The sequence below is a fragment of the Bos grunniens genome, chromosome 9 (assembly GCF_055505025.1).
Source record: "Bos grunniens cultivar Pamir isolate PY7600 chromosome 9, Bosgru_T2T1.0, whole genome shotgun sequence".
Lineage (NCBI taxonomy): Eukaryota > Metazoa > Chordata > Mammalia > Artiodactyla > Bovidae > Bos > Bos grunniens.
Window position 1 is genome coordinate 92360789 of NC_141173.1, and position 13683 is coordinate 92374471.

Below are 13683 nucleotides of genomic sequence, written 5' to 3' on the forward strand. Positions count from 1 at the left end.
GCAAGCAGCTGCCTCCCACCTTCTGGTAACATTACCCCTGGTAGCTGATAACTGTTTTTGCTTACTGCCACCTCAAAATGACTCCCCTTCTCAAGGACGTGCCCCATTGATGGGAGTAAATCCTGTCTAGCTTGATCTCTGCTTTCCCATGTGGGGGCCACTAGCATATATTTAAACTTGAGTCAATTAGAGGGAAAAAAAATTAAAAACTCATTTTCTCAGTCGCACCTGACATATTTCAAGTACATGACAGTCACAAGGAGCTTGTGCTACTGAATTGGGCATCATGGATACAGAACATTTCCACCATCTCAGAAAGCTCTATGGCGAGCGCTGCTCCAGACTGTTTTTGACTCTGACCACTTTGTTAGCTGAATCAGAGCCTATGAGTTACTCCCCCAAATGATTAAATCCTAGGAGAAAGGCCAATGTTAAACACATTCAGAAGAGAATACCATAAACTCTGGAATGTGAGTTTCAAAATTCACCACTGGGAATATCTCTTCCAGTGGCTGGACTACCCCTGCCTGCTGTTTCCCACGTCAAGTCTTCTTCCGAGTATGAACTCTTGGTCTTAAATTTGTTACTGATGGTCACCTAATCCAAGCTGGGTCAATCCAGTTCCTTACTTTTCCCTTAAGGTATTTGGAACTGGGAGAGACTGTCAGTCAGGTGGTCCTCCAGCTGTTTAGAACTATAAATTTAGGAGAAACAGTCATATCCCACTATGTAAAACTGAGCTGGATATAGCAATGGAAAGAAAGCTCAAGCAGGTAAGCGGAGATTAAATTGCTTTGGACTTTCAAATTCTGGGTTCAGGTTCCTTTCTCAGGCCCATCAGCATCCATAACTTTGCGTTACAGGAGACAAGTCTGCATCCTAACAGTAAATTATTCAATGCTTAAGCTAGTTCCAACTGGCTTATTATCTGGGACCCAAGAGTCCTAACGTACATGCATCCATAAACTACACACACAGGCATCAACATACAACACAGAGGTGTGCATAGTTGTACACAAACTTTGCATTAAGTCATCACACTGGGCTCCCAGACTACTTTTCCTTTTCCTACTTTTAACCTCCTTCTCACTCAAAGTGTGCTTAGGTTGTTCTCTGCTTTCTTACTTCTTTTCCTTCCCATGATCAAAATATGCCTTTGCAATTCTGGCTATGGAAGCTTTAGGAAATCAAGTCCTGTACTACTGTTAACAATGGATTTAAATCTTTTTTTTTTTTTTTTTTTAATGTAATTCTTCAGCTTGTATAGCACTTTAATCTCTCAGGCCTAAATAATTCAGTCAACATTCATCAACGACTGAATCGATAATCCCTCACAGGCCAGAGCAGCAAATGGTGAGTGTTAGGATCCCACGGGACCAGAACTGAGTGGGCACCTCTGCAAGTCCCAGCATGCTACTGCAGATGAACTATTAGGAGAAACCTCCTCTGGCAGGAGGGAAGAGGATGAGGAGTCAGGTAGTAAAGAACAGAGCAATAGCACCCGAGGGCAAAGGCACATCCCATGGCCTAGGTAGGAAAGCGCTCAGTGTGGTCAAGCAACAAAGGAAACCAGAGTGGCCAGAGTAGACAGCAGGGGGAAAAGTAGTGTGAGCTGATAGGTAGGGCCTTTAAGCCAAGGTAACTGGATAAGATAAAACCTGAAGTGCAATAGGAAAGTCTTAAAAAAGATTTAAAACAGGGAGTGAGCTGATCTGATTTGGGTCTTAAAAAAGAATTACCCATTCTGGCTAGAGGAGGGATAGGGACCAGTTTAGGAGGCTACTGCAATTGTTGGCAAGAGATCACAACGGCTTAGCCTATGAGGATGGGAGGCAAAAGGAGCTCTGGAAAGTATGTGAGATTTTTTAAGGTGGAAATACAAGCTCTTACGAAGTTTTCCATTTTACCTTCTAAGTAGCCAGCGGCCATATTAAAGTTGTCAATGAAGAAGACTCATAAAAACTAGGCCCTACCAAGTGAAGAAGGGTCTGTCTCCCTGTTTCACAGGGCTCTGGGCTCAGCTCTTACCTTGATTCCAATAATCCTATAGAGAAAAATCCCGCAGTCATCTATCTCCCTTTCCTTTGACGAGCAGCAACTGCTGAAAAACGACTCCCAGCAAAACGACAGTGGTGTCTGGGGTTCACTGATACACACCTAACTTTTCATTTAAATGCTCACTTTTAATTTGGTATCGGTTATCTTACATCGCATCAAGTGACAGAGGAGGCATTTTGCTAGCAGCATCTCCTACTTCATCTAGAAAAACTGTATTCACCATCTGATTCTCAGCAACCTGGGGCAAAATTCCTTTAGAATAATTAACTGTTTATAGAGGACGGGTGCCCTTTCGCCTATGCAGATCTCGTGCGTTCTGGGCACCGCTTCCCGCCGCGCAGACAAATGCACTCATTGTCTGCACCACGCCAGTCCCCCCCGGATTTTATGCAGCGTGCATTTCCTGCACCGAGAAGCTGGCTGCAGGCGTGCTTCCCTCGTTCCCCTGCCCCCGCCCGAATCCCAAGCTTTTGTTTCTAAACGTTTTCTCCCGACGCTATTAAAAATGCTTGGGCACATCGTTCCCAAATAAGTGACCAACTAGGAAGTTTTCTGCCTGTTAACCTCGAGGCCAACGTCCAGTAAAGTTTTGAAAAAATCAACTAAACCTCGTGTAAAGAGGCCAGTCCCTATGGAAACAACGGAAACGCGGATATTATTGCCTAAACTTGCCGGGAGGGCAGTGGGGGCGGGATTTGGGTTTTTCTTAACATCTACGCTTTGCAGTGGCTCTCTCCCCCTGCAAGGGCGCTCCAAGGGGCTGCAGCCCGCATTCCCGCAGCGGCGAGGAGGTGTTGTGTGGGGGGGAACGCGGGGCTGGGGGTGGGTAGAGCTGAGCCCGGCCTCCCGGCGGCGACGCTCTGGCCCGCCCGCGCGCGCGCGCGCGCTCGATGGTTCCGCGCGGCGGCCCAGGCCCGCGCGGTCCCGACGCCAGGGGGCGCGCTGGCCGGCGCCGCGGATCTCCGAGCTGCGCGGCCCGACTCGCGTCCGCCATATTGGATGCCGCAGCCGCCGCTGCCAGCGCTTCCTCCTCCGTCTTCGCGGCGCGCCGCTGGTTCCTACGGGCCCCGAGCGGCGGGGAGGCGAAACAGGAGCCCGCCGGAGGAAAGAGGAAGGAGGGGGTTGAAAGAAGTCGGGGACCGGGGCTAGAGGGTGGAAGCCCGAGACCGAGCGGGGCGGAGAAGAGAAGGCGCCGCGGCCCGGCCCCTCCCCCCCCGTCCGCCGCCGCCGACCCGCCCCGGCAGCGCCTCTGTTCCCCTGCCCGGCGCTCCGCCTGCCCTAGCGGCCATGCCGGGGCCTCGCCGCCCCTAAGGGAGAGCCCTTCCCCACCAGTGCTTGCCTCGCCTTTTCCCTCGGGCCCGGGGGGTCGCAGCGGCCCGGCCCCCCACCCCCCGTCCCCGCCGCCGTCGGCGCGCCCGCCCCCTCACACCCCCCACCCTCCTCGCGGCGCCGCCGCCGTCCCCGTCTCGCTCTCCCCACCCAGTGCAGTGGCCGCCGCCTCTTCCGCCGCCGGGCTCCGGGCCTCCGCACCGACAACATGGAGGCTGTGAAAACCTTCAATAGCGAGGTTGGTATTGCAGTCTTCGCCTCTCCTCTCCCCCTCCCCCGCTCCTGCCCACGCTCCCCACCCCGACCTCCGACCCTCGACCCCCGGCCCAGGACGAGGCCCGCCGCGGGAGGACTGGGCACGGGCCCGCAGGGCTTTCTCCAGGGTGGGGCGAGCGGCTGCTGGCCGTGCCCGTGGGGGAGGGGTGTTTCTCGGTCCCGGCGCCCCTCCCCCGATCCCGGGGTGGTGGTGGGGGCGGGGGAGGTTCCGGTGTCTCCAGCACCTACTCCCGAGTGGCTGCGGGGGTGGAAGGGGAGGCCACCGGTTGGGCCCTCCCCCGGAGGCTCCCGACGGGTCTCTCTGCGGGTCAGTTCCGCCGAGGCCTGGCCCGCCCACCTCTTTTCCTGGGCCTGCGGGATTTTTAACTTGGAGGCCAGGCATCCCCACTTCAGGCCTTCCCCCGGTCCTTAATGAGGCAGGCACTGATGGGGGTAGTAGGGGGTGGGAAGTGGTGGAAAAGCACCTCCTGGGATGATCATCTGTGGTCACATTGCAAGCAGTGTTTGTTTATAACCGAGATATTGTTGGCTAGGTAACCTGCCAACCGGGGACTTAAGCTTAAGGGGATGGTTGGTCGGGAGGCGAGGTTATTCTGCAAATTTCCCCTGTCCTTACTCCGCCCCCCCACCCCCCAACTCTTCTCATCATCACGACATAAAGCAACAGAGCTGTGCATGCCGAGAGGAAAGATGTGGGAGAGGCATTTCCCACGGGTTCCTTCACGTGTCATACATAAGGCTAGATTTTAAATAAGCAGCTGTCCAGTTTTCACTATTTGATTGAGTTTGCTAGTCTGAAGGGAGACACGTTTCGATAAAAATAGTCGTGTCCGACTCTGCGATCCCATGGGCTGCCAGGCTCCTCTATCCAGTCAGGATTACTGGAATAGATAGTTATTTCCTTTTCCAGGGATCTTCCCCACCCAGGGATCAAACCCGGGTCTCCTGCATTGCAGGCAGCTTCTTTACTGTTTAGCCACCCTGGAAGCCCTAAAATATTTTAAAACCTTTTAAACACTCTAATGTGAATAGGCTTAATTATATTAAACAAACATTTAACAAGTAGATGTCTACACAGCTTATCCGTACTTGTATGCCTTAGATACAAATATTTTAATATGTTAATTAGATTTGCATCAATTTTATGAACTTTTCATGTGGAGGCACTAATACTCTGTTCAGTATAGTCTAATAGTGATAGTCTAAACAATTCTTCTTTTCTTCTTCCCTCCTCCCTCCCTCCCTTCTATCCTTCCTTCCTTCTTTGGAGAATTAGCATTTGAGAAACTTAGAAGAGGCTAAAAGATCTAACAATCATGTGAATTAGACTTTCCATATTAAAGCAGATAGCTGTGACAGTTATATGAAAGAAAGCCTTTTTTTTTTTTTTGAAAGGATTTTCATTTGAATACAAGATTTTCTTTACTGCTTTTTGATAGAGATTAGAGTGTAAACTTCAGAATCTTCCATTTTATTTATGAATTTGTAGCTGATAATTTGGATCAAATTTATAAAATCTGCTTTCACTTGTCCTTAAAATCTGAAATAATAAGGATACTATATGTTCAAATTTATTGTTGATAATTTCACAGCTCTGCAGGGGAGGGGGAAAAACAGGTCTGTGTAGCTTTTTTATTTGCTACATGTAGTGCTACAGCACTAAGTAGTGGTCTTCATTTAAATTATATATAAAAAAGGTTTCTCCTGTTTCCTTCCAATTATTTGATGTACCCTAGACTTTTTTGATGGGTGTCTCCTGTTTATCTTGGGGGTTCCTAATATGTACCCTCCATTCTCAGCCCTCCCTGCCATGTGATAGATACAAACAAGTGGTTAGTACACTGTGGTTGATCACAATGGAGCAGGGAGGAGTAGAAATGTTACAGTTGTTTTTTTTTATTTTACTGTTGACCTGAAGGATAAGGAGCCTAATATTTACATGACTAGCTTGATGTTTCAGCTCTTTTCTCATCTAATCTTCACAAGAACTTGAGATTTGTAGTGGTATTCCCACTTTAGTTTATGTAACACTGTCTCCTTTCCCCGTATGTATTTTTTCCCCCTTACATATTTTCAAAGAACTTAAACCATCTTTTTACTCTCTTGTTTACTAGTATTATGCTCACACCTCTGAAAATGGGGTTGGCGCACAGCATAGTTATAGAATTGAGGAAGGGAAATATATTTTGAAGAAGATTCAGAAGAATGTACTTTTTAAGGGGGTTTAAACTCAAAATAGATAATTTTTTTTCCTGATTTTTGAAAAAAGTTTCTGTGAATATCTATGCTTGCTAGTATAGTAAAAATTTGTGGTTGAAAGTATATAGTGGGAAATAGTTCAGTAATATTTTTCCATTAAATCATATGTTACAAAGTGCAAAAATAAAGGAATCTGAATTACAGAATTAGGAGACAAGGATGTTTTAGAATGTTTCCTTAAAATTAATTTGGCTTTTAAAGGCATTTATCCTTGGGCTGAGCCCAACAAAACTTTCTCTGGCAAATTTAAAATTATCTTTGAAGCACTGAATTGTCAAATGCCACGTACTTGATAAGGCAACACAATTTATCTGTAAGCATAATGTTCAAAATATGAAATGCTTAGCTTTTATGACTTGCTTAAAAAAACAAGCGAACATTGGCTTGAAAACAGAAATGTGCCATGGATTTTTAAAGTTAAGAATATAGGTCTTTAATCTGAAAATTGTGGCTAAGTTTCGGTCCGAAAATCTGGTCTTATGCATAACGCTAGGAAGCAGTCATGATTGGCCTGTCTTCCTGCCTGCCAGCCTTCCCTCCCCTTTTGTCAAAGGCGCTTTATGGCCTCCCCACCCCACTTTCACATTCACTGTCGGAGGATCTTTTTTTGTGTGTGGTAAATTCCTCTTAATTGTCATCAGTGAAATGAGATTGAGGCTCAGGAATTGGTATTTAAGTGCCCTCTGTGCTGGTTTTGTGGGAAAACTTTAATTTCCAGTTAAGCATCATTGTGATGAAAGTTTAATCCCATGACCACTAATGTCAGTTCTGAAATGATGAAAGAATATTGTCCAGATTGAAATACAGGATTCCCTAAGGGTCAGTGCTTGACCCGAGCAGTTGACTCCAGAAGAGTTATCATCATTACAAGGTATCGCAGTTGCTGCTGCTCAGAGATGGTGGCGCTTACTTGTTAGGATCGTTTAGAGCCCTCACCTCGGTTGGAAGGGTCTCCTGTTCATCTTTTTAAATCTGTGTATTCACCTTAGGACCAGTTTATTACTGGAATGCAGCAGTTTTATACGTGAGTTGCATATCTGTACTCAGTCCTTAAGAATGCTTCTATATGGAGGTCATTATGGTAGGTTTTTTTTTTTTTAAAGAAGGAAAATACAAAATCAGTTCATAACCCTTTTCTTAGAAAATTATAACTTAATTGGCGAGGGCACTTTAGTAATATAGGAACTCTTAATATGTGGAAAATATAAGAATTATTACATTAAGAATATAAGAATCTGTTACGCTTGTGTGTGTAAAATTATTGCAGATTAATTTTTGGATTTACCTTGGTTCTTAAATTCTTTACTCATCTGTAGGATATCTAAATTATTAGTGTCTTTTGTTCTTAGGATCCTTTGGTTAGTCACATAGCTCACCCTTTAAACTGTCAGGTTGTAGACTTTGCAGAGTCACTTTAACACCCAGTATATTTTCCTCTTCTCTGCCTTGTCTTACACCAGTGGTGAAATCCCTTCTTTGTTTATTCCATTTCCAAGTTTGTATCCAGGGTATTCGTTTGCCTATCTAGAGGACTTACAGTCTCTCCACCAGTGTCTAGTAGTGGGCATGGGGTGGTGGAGGACGGTGGCAAAGGTAGTGGGAGTGATAAAAGCGTGTGACATGGGATTTTATATTTTCCCCTTGCAGTTCAGGAAGGGGAAGTTATGTGAAGCAGCTAGAGAACATTGCCTTTTTCTTTGATTTTCATGTATCAGGGAATATCTCTGTCTCTTCTGGTTTAACTTTCCAGTGGGAGTTTTGGTTAATTGTAACGATTAGAAGATTTTTTTGGTTTCTACTTTGTGAAAATCTCTTAAAGATGTAGCAGTCTAAGTATTAGAAAAGAAGCCTTCACTGCCCTCTCCCTGCCCCGGTGTTCAGGTTAGGGATCCTCAGCCTGGGCTTTGTTGGTCTTTTTCGCTGGATAATCGTTTGCTGTGAGGAGCTGATTTGTGCACTGCAGGCTGTTCAGCAGCAGCCCTGGTCTCTACCCACTAGAGTCCCTTGTTGTGACAACCAGAAATGGCTCTAGATAGTACCAGGTGTCCCTTGGGGGCCAAAGTCCACCGTGGTTGAGAATCACTGATTTAGGTCCCCTGTTAAACTGCCTTGAAACATTGTGTTTTTCCTTGTAATGATGACTACAGTTTTAAGTAATTAGGAGTAATTTCCCCCACCTTATAAGTTCCATGAGGACAGTGACCACGTAATTTCATTGCTTCATATCCTTGGTACATAGCATAATGCCTTGGTATATGCTAAATAAAGATTCTCAAATGCATGGATTGATGATATAGTAGGCAGCTGAATGACTTGGACCAAGGCAGTTAACATTTTTGAACATTTGGTTTTCTCTGGTGTAAAATAAATGATACGAGATTTTTAGGTTTCCTATTAGTTGCAAGATTCACTGACTAAATATGAAATTAATACTTTGGAGGACTTAGTAGGTATAAGCATTGTTTTGAGGGTCATTTTATGAAATTGTAGGTTTATAGTAGTTTAGATGGAAAATTTAAAATAAAAACTCTGCTTACGATTCTTACTAAGGGGAGAGCAGGGAGGGGACTATTTCATTGAAAGTTCCAGTTAGGCTGAATCAGTCCTAAGTTTTATATTGTAATTATGGTATTTTCAAGCCCTTTATGCTTTGTTTTTTCATTTTAAAACAACATATGGTAAAAGTTTTTTTAATGAATAAAGTTAGAGTACAAGCATAATTGAGGTTGATAATGATTTGGGGGACTGTATGATTTGAGAGTGTTTTAGTCATTTTTAGGATTAAGCATAAAATTTTTTTGGCAACATTGAAATTCATGAGATATATATAGTTCAGTCGTTTTTTTTTAGGCTAGCAGTGAGTTTGTTACAGTAATTTGATTGGCATTTGGGGGACAGTGTTCCCCAGTCTTCTGAATAGTCATATTTTATGATCACTTGCTCCTCTTTTTTTAGAACTATAGTTGGCATAGAATTAATGCTGATACTGCTGCTTGTACATGAAATTTTAGGTATTTCTTTCTAGGGCCAGTTTTCCTGTACTGGACAACTGCTAACTCGTAATGGTATGAGAGAATGTAATCAACCTTGACCTTGAACACTGGCTGGGCTCCTGAACTCTTCAGTGAGCTCACTTTATCTGGTTTTGTTTTCTCAACATCTTTCTCTGCTCCTTTCTCTCAGGATTGTGCCTCTCTACTCCTGCTTGTACAGACTGCTTTCCAGCAGCATGGACACAAGAAGCATAGTAAGATGATTATAACCCACATAAGGCAGGCCCTTTGGAAAATGATGAGGTTTAAATTGGTAGTCAAATGATGTCTTGATTGTATGGGAAGTGCTTGGGAAGCAGAATGAAGTTGTCACTTAGAATATATTGGTAAGCTTAAAGCAAGCATGTAGGGAATGAGTTGAATTTCTTCACAAAAAATAGGTGAAGTGAAAAAAAAGTTGTGCTTACGAGTGAGCATCAATCATATCTAAACTCTTGTGCATTTACTTGCATTCTGCTCCACGTAATTTTTTGTAAAAGAAATATTACTTATGTGAGATGGGTGAATTGCTAATTTCTGAATTTGATGGTTGGAAATGAAATACATCTTATATTTTGAGGAAGTTCTTCAAACTATAAGATGATAACTGGCAGATACTCTGTAGTATTGGAGACACAAGACTAAGTCAAATTTTGGATTTTCTAATTACAGAGGAGCAGATTTTGTTAGAGGTACTATTATAAGACATAAATGCCCGTGAGAAATGTTACCATGGCTTCTGATTCCTTGTCTGAGTTAGTTCTCTTAAGTTTGGTGGTAAACACGATGTGTTTGGTCTCTCTGATTTTGATTTTATGCGTTTATTTCATCTTTCTATTTCTGCTGTACCAGTTTCTGATACACCATATTTTAAACTCAAGGAAGAGTATGTAAATATGCTATCTACTGTAGGTCAGGAGATACATTAGGAACTCTGACATTGCTGTATTTAGTCAGAATGGGGAATAGAGATGATTTGTTCATGTTTTTAAAAAAAGTTTATGGCTTTTAATTCAATGTATGTTAAATTCATTAAGATAATTCTGCAACTTAGTATGATTTGTAGAGGCTGACTTGAAAGACCTAGGATTTGATTTATTTGTTTATTCATTTAACCAATACTTAATGAATACTTACTATTTACCAGGCACTTTTCTATCTGCTGAGGTACAGTTGTAAACAAGACTGGCAAAAAGCACACCGTCTTGGAGCTTATGCACTTGTAATCCTTTCTCTTTCACCTCATCAGCTTTGAGCGCAGTGCCCTTGCTGCAGAGCTAGTGCGGCTGCGTAGGCGTTACTGACTCCGGGCTTGCTTCTTCGCTAGGGCCGGGGTGGCTGCAGCACTTCTCTCTATGCTCAGTTCTGCCTGGTCTACTCTCAATATTTCACTTTTACAGAGTCCAGGTTGCTTGTCTACTGTTCAAAATCGAGATTGAGGGAGTAGACTTCTTAAACATGAATGTGTTCTGATCTTTTCAACAATGGGGAAGGAAGACAAGCTACACTGTTCCATTTTATACTAATTTGCCTATCCTATTGAATCTCCATTTCGTATTTTGGAATCATAACTGTTTTTAGAAAGTATAGCTTTAGGGATATTTTCTTTTGTCATGATATATTAATTAGTCTCTGCAAATATTAAATAATTTTAAGTGGTGATCAAACCCTTATGAATTGGGAAGGATTGATTATTTTTATTTCTAAAACTTTTTCTTTATTTAATTAAGTACATGAAAAAAATTTGGTGTCTCTTTCTCTTTTATGAACACTGTTTTCTGAATTTGATTTGATTCCTTGGGCCTGATTTGAGTAGCTTGTAAGTGCAGGATGAAAGTTTGGATTATGTATTTTATGATTTTGGAAACTTGGGAAATGATATAATGGTCTTTTTATTTTGGGTCAAGGTATCTAAAAGATTGACCAGTACCCTTGACACTAATACAGGTTTTATGTCAACTGTATCTTATTTTTTTTTTTTAAAAGGTTGATAATGCCTTGGTTAATTACTTTCTTTAGTAATGTCTTGCTACTATAAAGTTTTATGGTTTAAAAAAGATACAGGTATTTGAATTTACTGAAATGGTAAAAAGAATGTTGGATAAGTTAAAAATTTTTCCAAACCAAAACACATAGCAAATGTCTAGTTTCTAAAACAGCCGCTTGCTGTGATGAAAAAAAAAAATGTCTGGCTTGGGTAATTTTAAAGTACTTTTTATTTACCAAACATTTTAAAAAGCGAACCACTTTATAATATATGGTGTTTTATATGTGCTTATTTTCCCCAGCCATTATTATGTTTCAGTGGGTCTTAGGATAAACTTGTGAGAAAGGTAGGATAGGTGCTGTCCTCATTTCACAAACGAGGACTCTGAGGCCGGCCAGTGTGACCTTCCCAAGGAAGCGCCGCTTGTGTTAGAGCCGAGACTGGAAGGACCAGGTCTCACTCAGCTCCTGGTTGAGATGTAAAGGACAGCCAGCTGTGTACAGGGGAGCCATCACTCGATCTTTCACAATTCTGTTTGCTGGTATGATGTCCAAATATAAATTAACGGTTCTTCCCCACTTTTTAAACTTTATTTGTACAACTTCAGATTTACAGAAGAGTTGCAAGAATGATAAAGAATTTTTATATACACTTCATCCTGATTTCACTATTTAGTACATGTAATCATATTTGCTTTCTTATTCTCTTTGCAGTGCACATAAATGACTTGTAAACCTTGTTTCTGAACATTTGGGGAGTAAATTGCAATTAATGCCTTTTATTTCTAAATATTAACTGTATTTTCTGAAAACAACCACAGTACAGGTATCAAAATCAGGAAGTTGATGCAGTTGTCTGCAGACCTTCAGATTTCACTAATTGTATCAGTTAAGTCTTGAGTAGAAAGGAAATCTAAATCACATCACACTTGTCTCTCTAGTGTCCTTTAATCTGGAGCAGTTGGTTATTTGTCTTTTATGCCCTTTGATGATTGATGAGAATGGGCCAGTTATTTTTAGAATTCCCTCAATCTGGAATTGTCCTCTGATGCTTCATGATTAGTTTCAGGTTAGGCGTTTTTGGCAGGAGTAATCCAGAAGAGATACTGTGTCCTCAGGAAGCGCATGACGTATCCCATTAAAAAGGATGTTAACTTTTTTCTGCAAGGTTTTTCTGTTGTAAAATGTCTTTTTTCCTTTTGTAACAAATATTTCTTTAAAAAATGGATTTATTTATTTTTGGCCATGCTGCAAGGCTTGCAGGATCTTACTTCCCTGACCAGGGATTGAACCTGTGCTCCCTGTAGTGGAAATGTGGAGTCCTAACCACTGAACTGTTAGGGAATTACCTGTAACAAATATCTTATGGGAAGTCATTTTTGAAACTATACAAATAGCTTGTTACTCATCAAACTTTCACCCTTTATTTTTTTAAGCATCCAATTCTTGCCTGAATCAGTACTCAGATGGTCATTTTCTGAGTCTATTGTTTAATTATCGGCCTCCTACAATAGCTTTTTCTTCTCCCCGTTTATGTATGTATGCATATCAGTATGAATTCAAAGATTATTTTTCATTCATTGGGGTCTTTTGATGGCACAGCTCCTTCACGCTGGCTCCTGTATCTTCAACATGTGCTCATCAGTTTTTGCGTATTCACTTCTTGTATAATAAGATATTCCCACCCCAACTCTAGAATCAGCCATTTCTCTGAGGAACCTTAGTTTCTTTTGGTGGTTATTGAGCTAGAAATTGTGTATTTGTTTGAACATGCTTATATATATATATATATATATTATATCAATATACAAGAAATTTTTTTTGTTCATCTGTGTCTCTAAAATGCCATGAATTCATCCTGTCTCCAGTAACAGTCCAACACTGTTCACTGGTTCATTCTAGTCTTTCCCCTTTGCAGATTTGTAATTCCTTTTTCGGTAGTGAGAAAACACTAGTTTCCGTTGTCCACAATATATTTGTGTATTGTTTGATCCTAAAATACACAGAAAGTAGTTTCAGAGTTGCTAACCCATGTATCTCAAAACAAGCCTGTTAACTACAATTGAGTATTTGTTCATCTTTTTTAGCCTGAGGGTATAAAGTCAAAATGCTGCGTTCAAAGTTGCTTGGTTAGTTTTTTCCCTCTTAATGTATTCTTGCTATTCCTTTGAAATATAATTTGGCTTCTTTTTTTCTTTTTCTGTTTGTATTCCATTTTGTTTTTTTATCCATTTTTATGTTTTAGTATGTAAAATATTAAATGTAAATCAACTGTAATCCTTCTTTACTTATTATCTTTGTCATTATAACCACTTATGCTCTGGTTAAAAAAAAAAACAAAGGTCATTTCCTTGGTATTCTTCAAATCAAATAAGCTAATTTAGAGATTTAGACAATGGAGGTCTTAAGTGAAAGATGTTTCTGGTAACACAGATTTTCAGTTCATAGGTGAAAGTAAGTTAAAGCTTTCATTCTCTCTCTCTCTTTTTTTTTTTAATTTTTTGCTGCACTGTCTGACATGCAGAATCTTAGCTCCCTAACCAGGGTTTGAACCCTTGCCCCATGCAGGGAAGCAAGGGATCTTAATCACTGGACTATCAGGAAGGTCCCAAGTTTGGTTTTCTTTTGAATGAAATCTCAATTCACAGGGTCAGTAGACTTTCTGTAGAGGGTCAGATGGTAAAAATTAGGTTTAATGGGCTGCTTAAGGTCTCTTTTGCATAATCTTGTTTTTTTCACAATT

General features: G+C 41.6%; 1 protein-coding gene across 12 annotated transcripts in view; it reads left to right on the top strand.

Moving 5' to 3' along the window:
- The first annotated feature begins 3017 nt into the window (after positions 1-3017).
- The window catches only part of SCAF8 (SR-related CTD associated factor 8), a 216893-nt gene continuing 206227 nt past the window's right edge, over positions 3018-13683 (top strand). For 11 of the 12 annotated variants that reach the window (XM_086318484.1, XM_086318480.1, XM_086318481.1 and 8 more), the window contains exon 1: positions 3018-3625. In XM_086318484.1, coding sequence (XP_086174610.1) covers positions 3596-3625 — 30 coding nt within the window. In that variant the 5' untranslated portion in view covers positions 3018-3595. Of the gene's footprint in view, positions 3626-9105; positions 9170-13683 lie in introns of all 12 variants that reach the window. The other variant, XM_086318488.1, reaches the window with a different exon arrangement.